The 14,060-nt window shown below is 37.0% G+C and overlaps 1 protein-coding gene across 7 annotated transcripts in view; it reads right to left on the bottom strand.

Moving 5' to 3' along the window:
- DMD (dystrophin) overlaps positions 1 to 14,060 on the bottom strand; it is a 1,602,346-nt gene that overhangs the window by 77,729 nt on the left and 1,510,557 nt on the right. For all 7 annotated transcript variants that reach the window (XM_069463910.1, XM_069463912.1, XM_069463911.1 and 4 more), the window contains 3 exons: positions 11,517 to 11,718; positions 8,353 to 8,438; positions 6,011 to 6,168 (listed from right to left, as the gene is read on the bottom strand). In XM_069463910.1, the coding sequence (XP_069320011.1) occupies positions 6,011 to 6,168; positions 8,353 to 8,438; positions 11,517 to 11,718 (446 nt within the window). The remainder of the gene's footprint in view (positions 1 to 6,010; positions 6,169 to 8,352; positions 8,439 to 11,516; positions 11,719 to 14,060) is intronic.

Raw genomic sequence — 14,060 nt, 5'->3', positions numbered from 1 at the left:
TTGCTGTGAGCTAGGCTGATGCCACGGCACTCAATCTAGCCTGGGCAACAGAGCGAGACTCTGTCTCAAAACAAACAAAAAAACATACAAACAAAAAAAAGAATTAGTATTTTTTAATTTTATTTTGAATTGACAAATATTTTCACTCGCCATCAAATTGGTATTAACTGATCAACACTTATGTACACATTTAGTAAGAATTAGTTTTTTTAAAAGAAAATACTACAAAGAATATAATGGTGGTGGGGGGAACATCTCAGGGCACTCACTGCCAAATACCATTTGCAGACATATGACTTTTTTCTGGAGTCACTTAAAAGTACAGTTATACATCGATTAATGATGAGGATATGTTCTGAGAAATGCATTGTTAGGCAATTTTGTAATTTGTGTGAACATCATAGAGTGTACTTACAGAGACCTAAATGATATAGCCTACTATATGCCTAGCTATATGATATAGCCTATTACTCCTGTATAGCAGGTTAGTGTATTAAATACTATAGGCAAATGTAACACAGTGGTAAATATTTGTATATCTAAACATATCTAAAGACAGAAGAGGCACAGTAAAAATACAATCTAAAAGATAAAAAATGGTACACCTGTATAAATGAATGGAGCTTGCAGGTCTGGAAGTTGTTCTGGGTGAGTCAGTGAGTCAGTGGTGAGTGAATGTGGAGGCCTAAGACATTAGTGTAGACTTTATAAACACTGTACACTTAGGCTACACTAAATTTCTTTAAAAAATTCTTTCTTCAATAACAAATTAACCTTAGCTTACTGTAACCTTTTTGCTTTATAAAAATTTTAATTTTTTTGACTCTTTTGTAATAGCACTTAGCTTAAAACACAAACATATTGTACAGCAGTATAAAAATATTTTCTTTCTTTATGTCTTCATTCTATAAGCTTTTTTCTGTTTTTAAAAATTTTTATTTATTTATTTTACTTTTTAAATGACCAGCAACGCAGGTTTGTTTATACCAGTATCACCACAACATGTGAATAACACATTGCACTGGGATGTTACAACGGCTACAATGTCAAAAGGTGATAGCAATTTTTCAGTTCCATTGTCTTTTTTAAAAATCTCTGTTGTATATATGGTCTGTAGTTGGCCAAAATGTCATTATTTGGTGCATGACGGTATAAAGTTTTCATTCCTAAAAGTGTTACTTGGTTTTATTTGAAGATAGACTAGACACCTGCATTAGTAATAGAATATCTTAAATAAAGGGGTGTGCGCGTGCGCATGTGAACGTGTGCTGGGGTCGGGTGTTTATTTACCTATGTCATCCTATTACAATCTAAAATTCATATAAGAGATCACATTAACACATAAACACTTTATTAGTTCAGTCTAGTATCTGAAGAAGCCATGACACGATATAATTGTATGATGTAGAATATATTCATTCTACCTGTCTAGGCCTCAGTTTTCTCATCTGACAAAGAAGAGATGTGGACAATCCCCAAAGTTCCTTCGGGCAGTCTGTGTGACTGACTCATTCACCAGGGCGGGCTTCGCCTTACTAAGGTCAGAAAGACCAACCTATTCTCTCAACAGGGCTGTTTCCATGAAATATGAAAGAGGAACAACCTGACAATGCATTAACTGAAGCTATATTTCTAAAACAAACCAGTTGCAAAACTTTGCTTCTGCCACTACCAAGAGAGTCATTTTCCCAGTAAATGTGTTGACTGCAGTATGGTACTAATGGAGAAACATATCTGGTTGCCTCATTTAGTATCAGCCAAGATACCACTGTCAAAGCTGTAAATTTATAGTGAATATTCCTTTTTAATATCCATAGATACGACTTCATGTCCTGGCTTAATAGATAATTCCTTAAAGGACTTACACTGATTTTTATATATACAAAAATTTTTATTTAGACCTGATGGGCGATTTCTTTTTCTCTTTTTAAGTAGTTAGTGGGGAGGGATATGGGCTGAGGAAACCTTTAAGAGATCATCTGGGGAGTGTGGCACATGAAAAACCACCTCTCTTCCTGCCACTATCGGGCCCTTATCTGGCTCAAAAGATTCAGTACCTTTCTAACTGCACCAACTGGAAAAAAAGTAAGTTTTGCAGTTGGTGACAAGAAAACAAAGGAAATAAAATCTGCGATGCAAGGAATGCATTTGTAGGAGAAACAAGTACTTTATTACCGTAGGCTGGTAGAAATTGCAGCCTTTGAGCACAAGCTTGCTGAAGGAGCCAGCTCCGCCCCATTCCTAAGGTTTTATACTTCAAACAAAGGGCAGAGGGCATTTTCACTGCTGTTATCTTTTCCTACAGCAAACATTGTACTTTTATGCACGTTGCACAATGAAAGGCAAGGTGACCTCCAGAGCACCTGCCTGAGGAAAAGTACATCAAGGCCAGGACATGTATTCTGAAGTATGAATATACAATGGATCCACTCAGCCTGATTGCAAATTACTACAAGTTGATAAGCTCTCCAAATCTAAGTAATGGAAGCGGCATCTGGCTCCATACATACAGAATATGTACAACATCCTACTAGAAACATCTAATTTGCCAGTAAATCAAGCTCATTCCTCTTCCCCCCAACTCTTATTGTCTCTCCTATGTCTCCTGTTCTGTTATGCCTTCTCTTATTCTTCTCAGAATCCAGGAGAACTGTCTGTTGTTTCGCTTTTGGAGGCTGGAAAGCAGAAGGGGATGAGATGGTAAGGGTGTGGGTGGGCTTAGTGAACTAAGAACCAAACTCTTCCACCAGCTGAGGGACTTTAAGGGGACAGATAAGTTGTTCAGCCATGTAAACAACAATAAAAACAAACCCCTAAAGCCTGTGCATTCTATTCTCAAAGTACTGGTGATGATTAAGTGAGAATTCATGTGAACAAAGGTAAAGTTTTGTTAGTTGCAACAGTGGAGAAACTGTTTCATGGCAATGAAAACAAATTATGGGCAGTTATGCAACCAGATTAGGAAAGACCTGAGAGTTAAATAGAGAAATTAGGGTTGATTCAGTGGACAATGGAAAGAAAGTGAACATTTTTAAGGATGGTGTCATATGGTGAATACTTTTTACTAAAAGCAGTATGAGGGCAATAAGACACCTGAAAGGGGCCGGGGTGTGGAGTGGAGGCTTGCTAGGAAGCTAGTGCAATAATCTGTGCATGTGATGAGAAGGCCTGGAAATAGCATAAGAACAGCAATGAAAAGGAACCAAACAAAAGCTGTTTCTTTCCATGAAAAAAAATAAAAAGTTATATTCTCTCAGCATTATAAATTTTTTTTTTTTTTTTGAGACAGAGTCTCACTCTGTTGCCCAGGCTAGAGTGAGTGCCGTGGCGTCAGCCTAGCTCACAGCAACCTCAGGCTCCTGAGCTCAGGCGATCCTCCTGTCTCAGCCTCCCGAGTAGCTGGGACTACAGGCATGCGCCACCATGCCCGGCTAATTTTTTCTATATATATATTTTAGCTGTCCATATAATTTCTTTCTATTTTTAGTAGAGATGGGGTCTCGCTCTTGCTCAGGCTGGTCTCGAACTCCTGAGCTCAAACGATCCGCCCACCTCGGCCTCCCAGAGTGCTAGGATTACAGGCGTGAGCCACCGCGCCCGGCCGCATTATAAAATTTTTAAAGGAAACAAGAAGTAGCACTTTATTGACTTTTTTAAAATTATTATTATTATTAATATTTAGAGACAGGGTCTTGTTATGTTGCTCAGGCTGGCCTTGAATTTCTGGCCTCATGTGATCATTCTGCCTTGGTCTCCCAAGTAGCTGGGGCTACAGGTGCACACTACCATACCTGGCAATTTTTTTCTACTTATAAATGTTCAAATAAGAAAATTCTGAAAATACAAATTAGTAGAGAGAAAATGAAAAGCCACCTGTTACTACTGTTCATAACTTGACTAATTTCCCCCCATTCTGACAAAAGATGTTTCCAAGAGCTTGGAGACTGGCTAGCCAGCCAGGACGCATTCAATAAATACGCAAGGATGGATTGAGTTCAAAGTTTTGACACTGAGAGTGTTGCAATTACAGAAACAGGTAAGTAACCTGAGATACCTCTGAAGAAGGGAGAGTATCCAGTAAAAGGATGCAACAAGCAGAGGTGGAGTAGACTAGTCTACTGATGAGGGGGCAGCACCAGGGAAAGCAGAGCTCCTATTCAGCAGCCCCTTAGCCTGACAACAAAATTCAAGAGGGCCAGAGGCTGCAGTGAGGGTGGTGGTGGCTGCCTGATGAGTCAGTACCAGGGTACATCAGGACACAAAGCCTCCAGCCAGCCCTGAATATAGCCCAGTATATTCTGCAGCAAGGACCGTCACTGAATGAAGAGGCCCATCAACAGTTTTGTGTTCTGACTCTTACCCTCAACCAAAGTCACAATACACACACATATGTGTTTATATATGTATATATTAATATGTGTGTTTCACAACTAGAACTCAAAAAGTCATTGAAACTTAACTAAAGGGAAAACAATGGGAAAAAAACGATGTCATTGTAAGTTGTTTAATAATTGGATTTAAAAAAACAAAATGAATCTAGATTACTTATGGCCATTAATATTCACTGTATAAAAGTTACTTGTATCTATACTCTGGAGTAGAAATATTAATACAGCAATGTGTAAAAAAATCTAGATAGTGATAGTCTACTCAAGTTTGGGACAATTTGAGTAAGTGATGAAAAATACATTTATTTCTCTACATCTATTTTATATTTATAGCTAATTTGCCATAATTTTGGCAAAATAATCCAAATAGTATATATTGTTCCACATAGTCTATTATATGTGCATTCAATTTGTCCAATTAACTACTAAATAAATACTCAAACTGCTTTAAACATCTACTAAATATAAACATTCACAGCATTCTGCCCAGGAAGCCTTTTATAGTTTCATCCTAGTCTATGGTCAAAGACTTCAGGTCTAGCCCAGTTAGTTTTACAGCTAGTTCCATTTTATAAATCTCAGCCATTGTTAATGGGATTAAAATGGATTGAGAAACACTATACAAAAAAAAAATAGCTGTTAGCATTTGAGGGAAAAACACCCATAAAAACACTATGAATAACGTGTTACTGCAAATATCTTACTCCCTCAGTGCTGGTGGCATTACAATTAGAAAAAACTTTTGAAGAAAAGTCATCTGGTAATACCTATCAAAAAGCACAACAATATTTATATTCTTTTGTCTAGCAACCACACTCCTGAGTATTTATCCTAAGGAAGAAACTTCAAAGGAAAAAGCTAAATGCATGAAGATGTTCACTGTAGCATTACCTACCTTATCAAAAATAGAAAGCACCTAATGTCTATCAGTGGAGCGCTCAGGCATTTGGGAAGAAGAGGGTGTTTCTGGGGCACTGATTATAGTGTGGCAAAGGTAGGACAGAGAAAAAGCAACGGTACAAGATAAGAAGGAGAACGGACAAGCATGACAGAGTGTGCTCCACTAGTGACGGACATTAGCAGAGAGTACAAACCTCTGATCTTATCGTAACACTATGGGGAATACCATAGGGGCCTTGGAATAATAGGGGAATGTCAGAGCTACAAAGAAAATTTTTGAAAAAATATGATAGCTGTGCTAATGATTTACGAACAGCCATTGAAAAGGAGGCTCTAATGATAGAATTAGAGGGAAAACTAAGAGACTAACCTACAAAGCCTACAAAGGTCATTTTTTTTTTTTACAAAGGATTTCTGTGGCTGGAGATTTATTTCCTCCCTCACTGTACCACTGCAGAGTCTCTTCTCTCCCAGCATCTTAATAACTATGGGGTCCCTGCTACAGATGGAGATTTCTTTTTCATCCTCTGCACTGTCTTCTTCTCTCCCAAAAGCCAGAGTCCCAGAAGCTGCTTCTTACAGAGATTCCAAATATCCCAAATCCCATACCTACTGCCTACAAAAGAGCTAATGTGAGAAACTGATGTTCTGTGGGTTTTGTTTTTTATTCAGTTCTAAAATACAAAAGAATAAATATGTTACTTAGAAGGTGAATAACTTACAAATTGGAAGCAGCTCCTGACGCTCGGCTCAATGTTACTGCCCCCAAAGGATGCAACTTCACCCAGCTGTCTTGGGATTTGAATAGAATCATGCAGAAGAAGGCCAAGCCTGCGCTGGTCACAAAATCCTGTTGAACTTGCCACTTGCTTGAAAAGGTCTACAAAAGGAATAAGAAAATTGCAACAATCAAAACACAGCACCAAGAAGAGGCTAGCAGAACCTAACGTCTGACTCAGCTCCAGTCCAATTCTCAAGAGTAGCCAGTATTTCCATAGAGAGAGGTTACTTCTAATTTGTGCTAATCTGGATATTTATTATTTTTATGGACAAAGTTAATCATCACTGTGTATATATGAAACGTGACAACTTTTACATAAACTACAGCCCTGCAAGAAATACAAATTTACATGTACCCTTGACACCTGAATTTTTCTTAAGCCAGAACATAATTCCTTGGGAAATATTGTGTATATATATAGGATGTAACCACTATCATAAAATAAATGTTTTAGCATTAAGAGACATATAACTGGCCCAAAGCATTATCTCCTTTGTTCATCAGAGATTCAAGAATATACCACAATTTGGACTTCTTTATAGAGTCATAAGATCATTGAGCTTCTGGTCCATCATGTATGTGTCCCCACAGGATTCTGTGCATGTTTGAAATTAGCTCATATCATGTTACACTGTCATTAATTTAATATGTATTTGTCTTTTTGGCAGGAGAGCAATATCCCTTTGAGGGCAAAGAACACATCTTGGTCAACTGTGGGCAGGAAGCATCTAGAGTAGAATAGCAGTACCCAGTGGGTAGCAGGTGCCCAATATATGTGGCTGACAGAATGAATGAACATATCCAATGGTTGAAATGTATGTTTTATTCTCAGAAACAAAATCATTTTAATCATACCTTATATTCACCTAGAAGTCACCAAAAACAAGTAAATCCAAGAAAGCTTTTTGTAGCCATAAGAACACTTTAAACTCTAGGAAATTAAAGATTTTAACTAGATGTCTAAGATGGCACTCATGAAATTGAGATCCCATGCACAGCTTTTCACCATCCCTCTGATACTCACATAGATGTTTATTTTCAAAGTTACGAATTATTTTCAAACATCTCACTTTGAAGTTAGTTATTTTTGTTTCACCAACCAAAAAACATTTTCTCTCTTAGTAGCTATTTGAAACACAGGCTCGAAGCTCCTTTGATGATTCAATTTAGTATTTACAATGTGCTAGTACTATGCTATTGATAAGATTAGATTAAAAACTAAGCTATAATAATAAGTAACTACAATATTTAAAGGAGGAAAGCACACAGAAATATCCTGTCTTATCCAAAATACATTTTAAAATAATTAACAAACGCTGTTCAGTTATTTTTCTTTGGTTCTTAGGATGAGAAAACTCCAGTGGAAACTACATAAAAGTGAGAGCTAAAATGGCTTGTGTATTTTGTGGCTTACTCCTGGAGGAGAATTGAACAGGAAGACACAGAGTAGCTTTGGAGGAATTCAATCTCTTTTGTCTCCTGCCTGTCCTTAAGCTTAGCGCACACATCTCCTCACATGTATGGCTAGGCCTTAGGGGAAAAGAGATGAGACAAAATAGGCTAGGTTTGTTTAACATTCCTACTGAAAAAATTTCTTACAAGCATTTCAAGGGGGAAAACCAAGTACAGTCCTTCATAATGGGAACAAATGGTCACTTGGTCATCTAAACCATCACTCCTCTAGCATTTGCTTTTAATTTGGATTTACAATTTTTAAGCAGAAGAACTCAATAGCTAATCAAAAAGAAATTCTACAGATTGGTGTGTATTTGCCCTCTAAGAAAAGCAAGCTATCCATCTCTCAAATAATAAAATGTTAGTCACGTCATGGAATTGGATGTGTCAGTACAACTTTCAGTAAGATGATTATAAAATAAACAATGTTTCTTGAACATGAATGCCAGATAGCATTCTTTAAATAAGAATCCAAAGACTAGGCAAGTGCAGGGATTAAACCTTCACATTTATTTTTCTGACTTATAGAAAGGGGTTAGGAAATCAGACTTTATTCCCTAGGAACATGTGTTTTATTCAGACATAGTCAATGTAATATAAAATCATACTCAGACTGGAGAAGTTAATCCTCACTCTCTATTTAAATACCTGCAATTTAATGTTTGACAGGAAATGGCACAAACCAAATTTTATGACACTCTAAAAGCAACTCTACATCTTACATGAGGAACCTGTTGTCAAATAACAACAGTATGTCATTTCCCATCTAGAACTGGAGTAATTAGCCAACATTAATAAAAGCATACAGAGTTAGTATACATGACTTACATCGGTACTTGTCTTCCAAATGTGCTTTACACAGAGAAATGATGCCGGTTTTAAAAGATAGGACACGGATCCTCCCAGTTCGTCCCCTATGAAGAAGAATCAAACCAGAAAACAATTACTGACACTTTCCTGGAGAATAAACACTTCTAGTTAAGAATAAATTCCTGGAAAGAAAAACAAAGAAGAAGAAAACTCTGGATATGGGAACTCTATGGACTATTGTTCTGTTAATGTTAAGAACCTAGGCTGGGCTCAGAGGCTCACACCTGTAATCCTAGCACTTTGGGAAGCCGAGGCGGGAGGATTGCTTGAGCCCAGGAGTTTGAGACCAGCCTGAGCAAGAGCGAGACCCCGTCTCTAACAAAAACAGAAAAATTAGCTGGGCATGGTGGTGTGTGCCTGTAGTCCCAGCTACTTGGGAGGCTGAGGTGGGAGAATCACTTGAGCCCAGGAGTTTGAGGTTACAGTGAGCTATGATGATGCCACTGCACTCCAGCCTGGGGTGACAGATGGAGATTCTGTCTCAAAAAAATTAAAAAAATTTGAAAAGAACCTAGAATGCAACAGAAATTTGGCCCAAGTCGACCAATGAATGTTTACCGAGTTTTCAATTCTTAAAAGCCCTTAGTTGAACTGTAAGAGTAACTCTCTATAAAACAGGAAAAACATATCCTTCTATTCCCCTATGGAGAGCCACCTTGATTTAAGTCAGTAAGTAGAAGAATTACTACTATGTGTTAGGCTATTTTGGTTACTGAAGCAAATTACCTGCTTTGGTTACTGAAGCCAAAAAAAATAGTAACTAACTATTCTGCCCTCTTTCAGATTTTCATCATATTGCCCCTTACTGAGAAGAAAATTAATCTCTTCAGGCCACATGACACATAATATAAAATATAAACTTTTATCTCCATAAGAAAAATATGACACAGTTTATTAGAGAACATTCAAATATATGCTCTAAAAAAGAGAAATTTATAAGTAATTATTGCTATATCAATGTTTTAATATAGATGTGCTTTCACTCTACATATAGAAAGCTGAAATAAAGCATTTCACATAACAAAGTTATTAACAAGCTTATTTTATCCATGCGAAAAAATAAAAAAATAAAAATAAAGTTTTCCATTTTGTAGAAAATGTCTTTCAATAATTTTTCAGCTTCTTATTCTATTATGGAAAGCTACTGGATATTGGTTAAAAAAAGATTTTAGAATAATTCTTCCATCTAGTACTTCCAAATCACAAAGGATCACAAAGGTCCCAATCATGATTATTTTTAGTAAACAATAGGCTCAACATTCAACTAGTATTAATACAATTTATTAAATCCCTCAGTCAAAGAAGAATCCTGGACCCTAGTGCATTAACAAAACTCTTACCATTGGAAGATTTTTTTTATCTTTTTCTTTTTTTTTATTTGGCATAGTCATTATGCTGAAAGTTTTTATTTTAATCCAAAAAAGCAGCTAAAGTAGCATCTATGAATCTTATCTATGGAGGAACAGTCAGGTAGTTTAGTCACTGTAGTGGAAAGAACATTGAACCAAAGGTCCTTGTTTACTCTGAAACTGAGGAGATACGCAACCCAAGGAAAGTTTTTTTGAGACAGAGTCTCACTCTGTTTCCCAGGCTACAGTGCCATGACATCAGCCTGGCTCACTCCCACCTCAAACTCCTGGGCTTAAGCAATCCTACTTCCTCAGCCTCCCGAGTATCTGGGACTACAGGCACGTGCCACCATGCCCGGCTAATTTTTTCTATTTTTAATTGTTTGGCTAACTTCTTTCTATTTTTAGTAGAGATGGGGTCTCGCTCTTGCTCAGGCTGGTCTCGAACTCCTGAGCTCAAACGATCCTCCTGCCTCGGCCTCCCAGAGTGGTAGGATTACAGGCGTGAGCCACCATGCCTGGCCTTTTTTTTTTTTTTTTTTAATCTTTTTCCATCTCAAGAAAAGTCAAATAAAAGTTTAACAAATGAACTTTATATAGTAACTCAGGTCTTCAAGGAGTTACTATTATCCCCACATAATTTTTAAGTGGGGAGAACAGAAGTTATATATTCAGAATCCATTCACATATTATCTGCAAGGAAAATAGCCAAAATATATTTGAGGGGAAATATGAATACAAACCCCTATCAAAACAAATGTAAATATAATTCACAATTAAAATCTAACATGTTTGAGGACTTGGTAGATAATTATCACAAATTCAATAACTTGGTGATCCTGAAATTTAAAAAGCAATACCTTCTTGAAATAACAAAGAAAAAAAGGTATAAATTTTAATAAAGAAGATGGTAGAAGTCTACAAAAAAGGCAAAAGGCAAAATAGTTGATATACAACTCCTTTCAGACAGCCTTCCCAGATTTCCAAATGAGAGTATGTTCTTGATGTGTGTGAAATGAGGCATGTAAGAATTTTGAGGTCTAAGAAGAATTCAGTCAAAATCAAGTCCAATCCTTTCTGCTCCCTTCCTCAATTGTCTTCATTAAGCTGAACACAAAAATTAGAACTTGGGATATCTCTTGCGTGCAATCCAAAAGAAATAAACAATTGCTCTGTAAGAGAGTGATGAATGGAGGTGCCAAACTGAAACTTCATAAAACCTTATTAAAAACCAAACCAAACCAAAACAAAAAAAACTTCTTCAGTTTAAGGAGCTGAGTTTGCTGCATTAAGGGCTTGTTTTCATTTTGTTTGGTTTACCAATTCATAATTTTTTTTTTGTAAAATTCTCCTAAGTATCAGCTAAGACAATTCTGATCAGGTGACAGGTGTGCCAGCATCTCCAGACATGCATCCATTCCTGCCAGTGAGAGGGAACAACCCCTGAAGTGCATGGAGGAATTCCAAAATACATGGGCGAGAAAGGGAAAGAACCAATGGCAACATGTTGACTCATTCTACTATTTGAAAAATGAATGTCTCAGGGTTTTGTTTGTTTTCTAATCTGAGAGCAATCTATTTTCTGGCTCCTACATTTTGGCTTATCAAAATATTTTTCAAGTCATATAAATGCAGAAATGATTTGTCACAGGGATAGCATTAGGTCCACAGCTTCTGAGGCCCTGTTGTAATGCTAATTACACTGTCACCATTCTGTAAGCTAAGCCTCCTGTGAGAAAGCTCCCCCCCCAAAAAAAAACTTGCCATACATACGTATCATAAACATTCAGCAGCCAGTTGAGACACATATCCACGCAGAGAGGGACGTTGACCAAATTGTTGTGCTCTTGCTCCAGGCGATCATAAATAGTGGTCAAACAATTAATGATCTGCAGGATATCCATGGGCTGGTCATTTTGCTTGAGGTTGTGCTGGTCCAAGGCATCGCATGCAGCTGACAGGCTCAAGAGATCCACTGCAAAAACCACACAAAATCACAAATGATTTTTTAAAGGGTAAAATCCTTCCTTCACTCTCCTTCCTTTTGCTTTGAGAATTCTGGTTGGAGTTGTCTAGTGCACTCTAGTAAACACCAAAGCCAAACACTCCCCTCTTTTAAAGGTGTTTTGGTTTCATCCCTTAGCTCCAAGTTGATGAGTTTGACCAGCATTCAGGATCTGAGACTGTTCTCAAATCTCCCTGCCATTGCATGAAGATGTGAGCAAAGAGACAATTCCCCATCCCTGAACTACTGGGAAATATTTGAGAGTTAAGGGGACCTATCCTGTTCTACATGAACAGAGTCCATTCCACCTGAATAAGAAAAAAAATGTTTTAGAGATTCTGATAATACTTTCTTGTATTAGTATTAGAGAAGGTCAGTTAGATTAATCTGTACGGTTAGGGTTGTGTAAACTCTATTTCTGGCTATGCATTTATAATCATTAAGCATTTTTCTCCTTGAAATATCAGTCATCTCTGAGTCTCTCTGCTATCTTCACATTAGGTGAAAAAAATCATCAACTTCACTAAAATTTGTCTATAGGCAAACTAAAGTAACTGCATACTCTATCCAGTTTTTAGACCTGAGGCTCATTTATTTCTCCTTGCACCTTCAAATTTTATTTTATGGTACACTTTTCAAGTCCTCTAAGAACTTTATTCATCTGTTTCCTTTGTTAAGAAAAACAAACAAACAAACAAACAAAGAACTTTATAGGGCTAAGGGAGGAAAATTCCCTTGATCTGAGGTGGTATTTAATCATATGCTGAAAAACAAAAATTTAACAAAAATGAAACTTCAACCTTGTCCAACATCAGCAAATCCCAAGGTTTATTACCAAGTGTCATGGAAAGATGCTTTTCTATAAAGCCAATTCATTAGCCAAATTAGAAAAGCAACAACATTGCTTTTATACCATCTTTTACACCTAAGCTCTGGTCCGAATTCTCAGTCCTTTGAGACAAGGAATCAATGCTAATTAAGTAAATCTCTCACACATCTAGGGGAAAAGGGCAATGCAATTATAAATGCAGCTTCAGATAAATACAGGTCATCCTAGTTGGTAAATAGCTTTCCCAGTAATAAAGAAAAGCAAATTTAAGGCTTTAGTGTATTTTACTAGTTATTTGTAGCTACTTCTAATTAAATATTAAGATAAAAACAAAAATAGTGGCTAAGATCTATGTAGCACACGTTTTTCTCTTTTAAAAAAGGAAAACAGAAAACTCCAGAGTTTCCTTTGGAAGCATGAAGGAGACCTGGTGGTAGGAACAGAAGGTTTTTTTTTTCTTTGTCTTTCATCCCAGTGAGTAAAAGCTCTGTGTTCCCATGTACCAGTTTTGCTAAAATGTCCTGGACTAGCATTCCTTCTATGAAAGGGAAGGCCACTTTCCTTTTGCTTTGAATTACTCTAAAGATAGAGAAATGATCTCTTTTCATGGAAGCCAAGACTCTGTCTGAAGTGGCAAAAAGGAACATAACCTGGGAGATTGATTTGAGAAGGAGTCAGGTGGAAAAAAAGAGTAAAAAACAAAAAAATAACAATGCAAGCACCCAGGAGGACATAAGGAGGGCATGGCTGAATGGAGACTGCATGGGAGGCTGGAGAGAGGTCCAGGGACAAAAGACTCAAATTTTCATTCTCTCTCTTCTGTGTGCTTCACTTCCTCAGATGGCACATTTTCAAGTGCAGGTAGTGAGAACACTTAGAAACACAGCACACCAGTCCCATTACTGCAAGAGAGGAGGAATGGATTTCTTCGAAAAACCAATATTCCCAACATGTTTCCTTATATATTGAAGGAAGCCATGGGTGGTTTGAAGTTTTTTCTATTGTTTTCTTTTTTTGTTACTATCCTTTAATCATTACAAACATTCTGCTTCTGATTCAAGGATATAAGAGCTAACAAGTGAGAATTTTTAGACTCACTTTTGTATTAGGAGTCTAACTTACCCATATGATGGAGACAAACAAAGAGCAAAATTGCATGAATTTCATGTTATTGGGTCTGTTCTTATCTCTGTACAGGTGAATGGGTAACACATAGAACACAAAATTTGGAGTATAAATAGCTCCAGAGGGGGGCAAAGCAATTGCTCTGAAATTACAGGAGCAGAAGATGACACAGAAGAGAAATACCGTGCAGTGTGCTCTGCTAAAATCGGATGTAGTTAAACACAAGAACAATCCATCATGGAAGATTAAGGAACACATTTCCCAAAACAAACATATCAAACAGAACTCCACTTTCATGGAACAATTTTTAAAAGACTTCTATTTAGGCACACACAGCCCATGCTATGGGCCTGAAAAG

Source organism: Eulemur rufifrons, chromosome 30, assembly GCF_041146395.1.
Source record: "Eulemur rufifrons isolate Redbay chromosome 30, OSU_ERuf_1, whole genome shotgun sequence".
NCBI lineage: Eukaryota > Metazoa > Chordata > Mammalia > Primates > Lemuridae > Eulemur > Eulemur rufifrons.
Note: the sequence above shows the minus strand (reverse complement) of the source record. Positions and strands in the feature narration are given on the sequence as shown.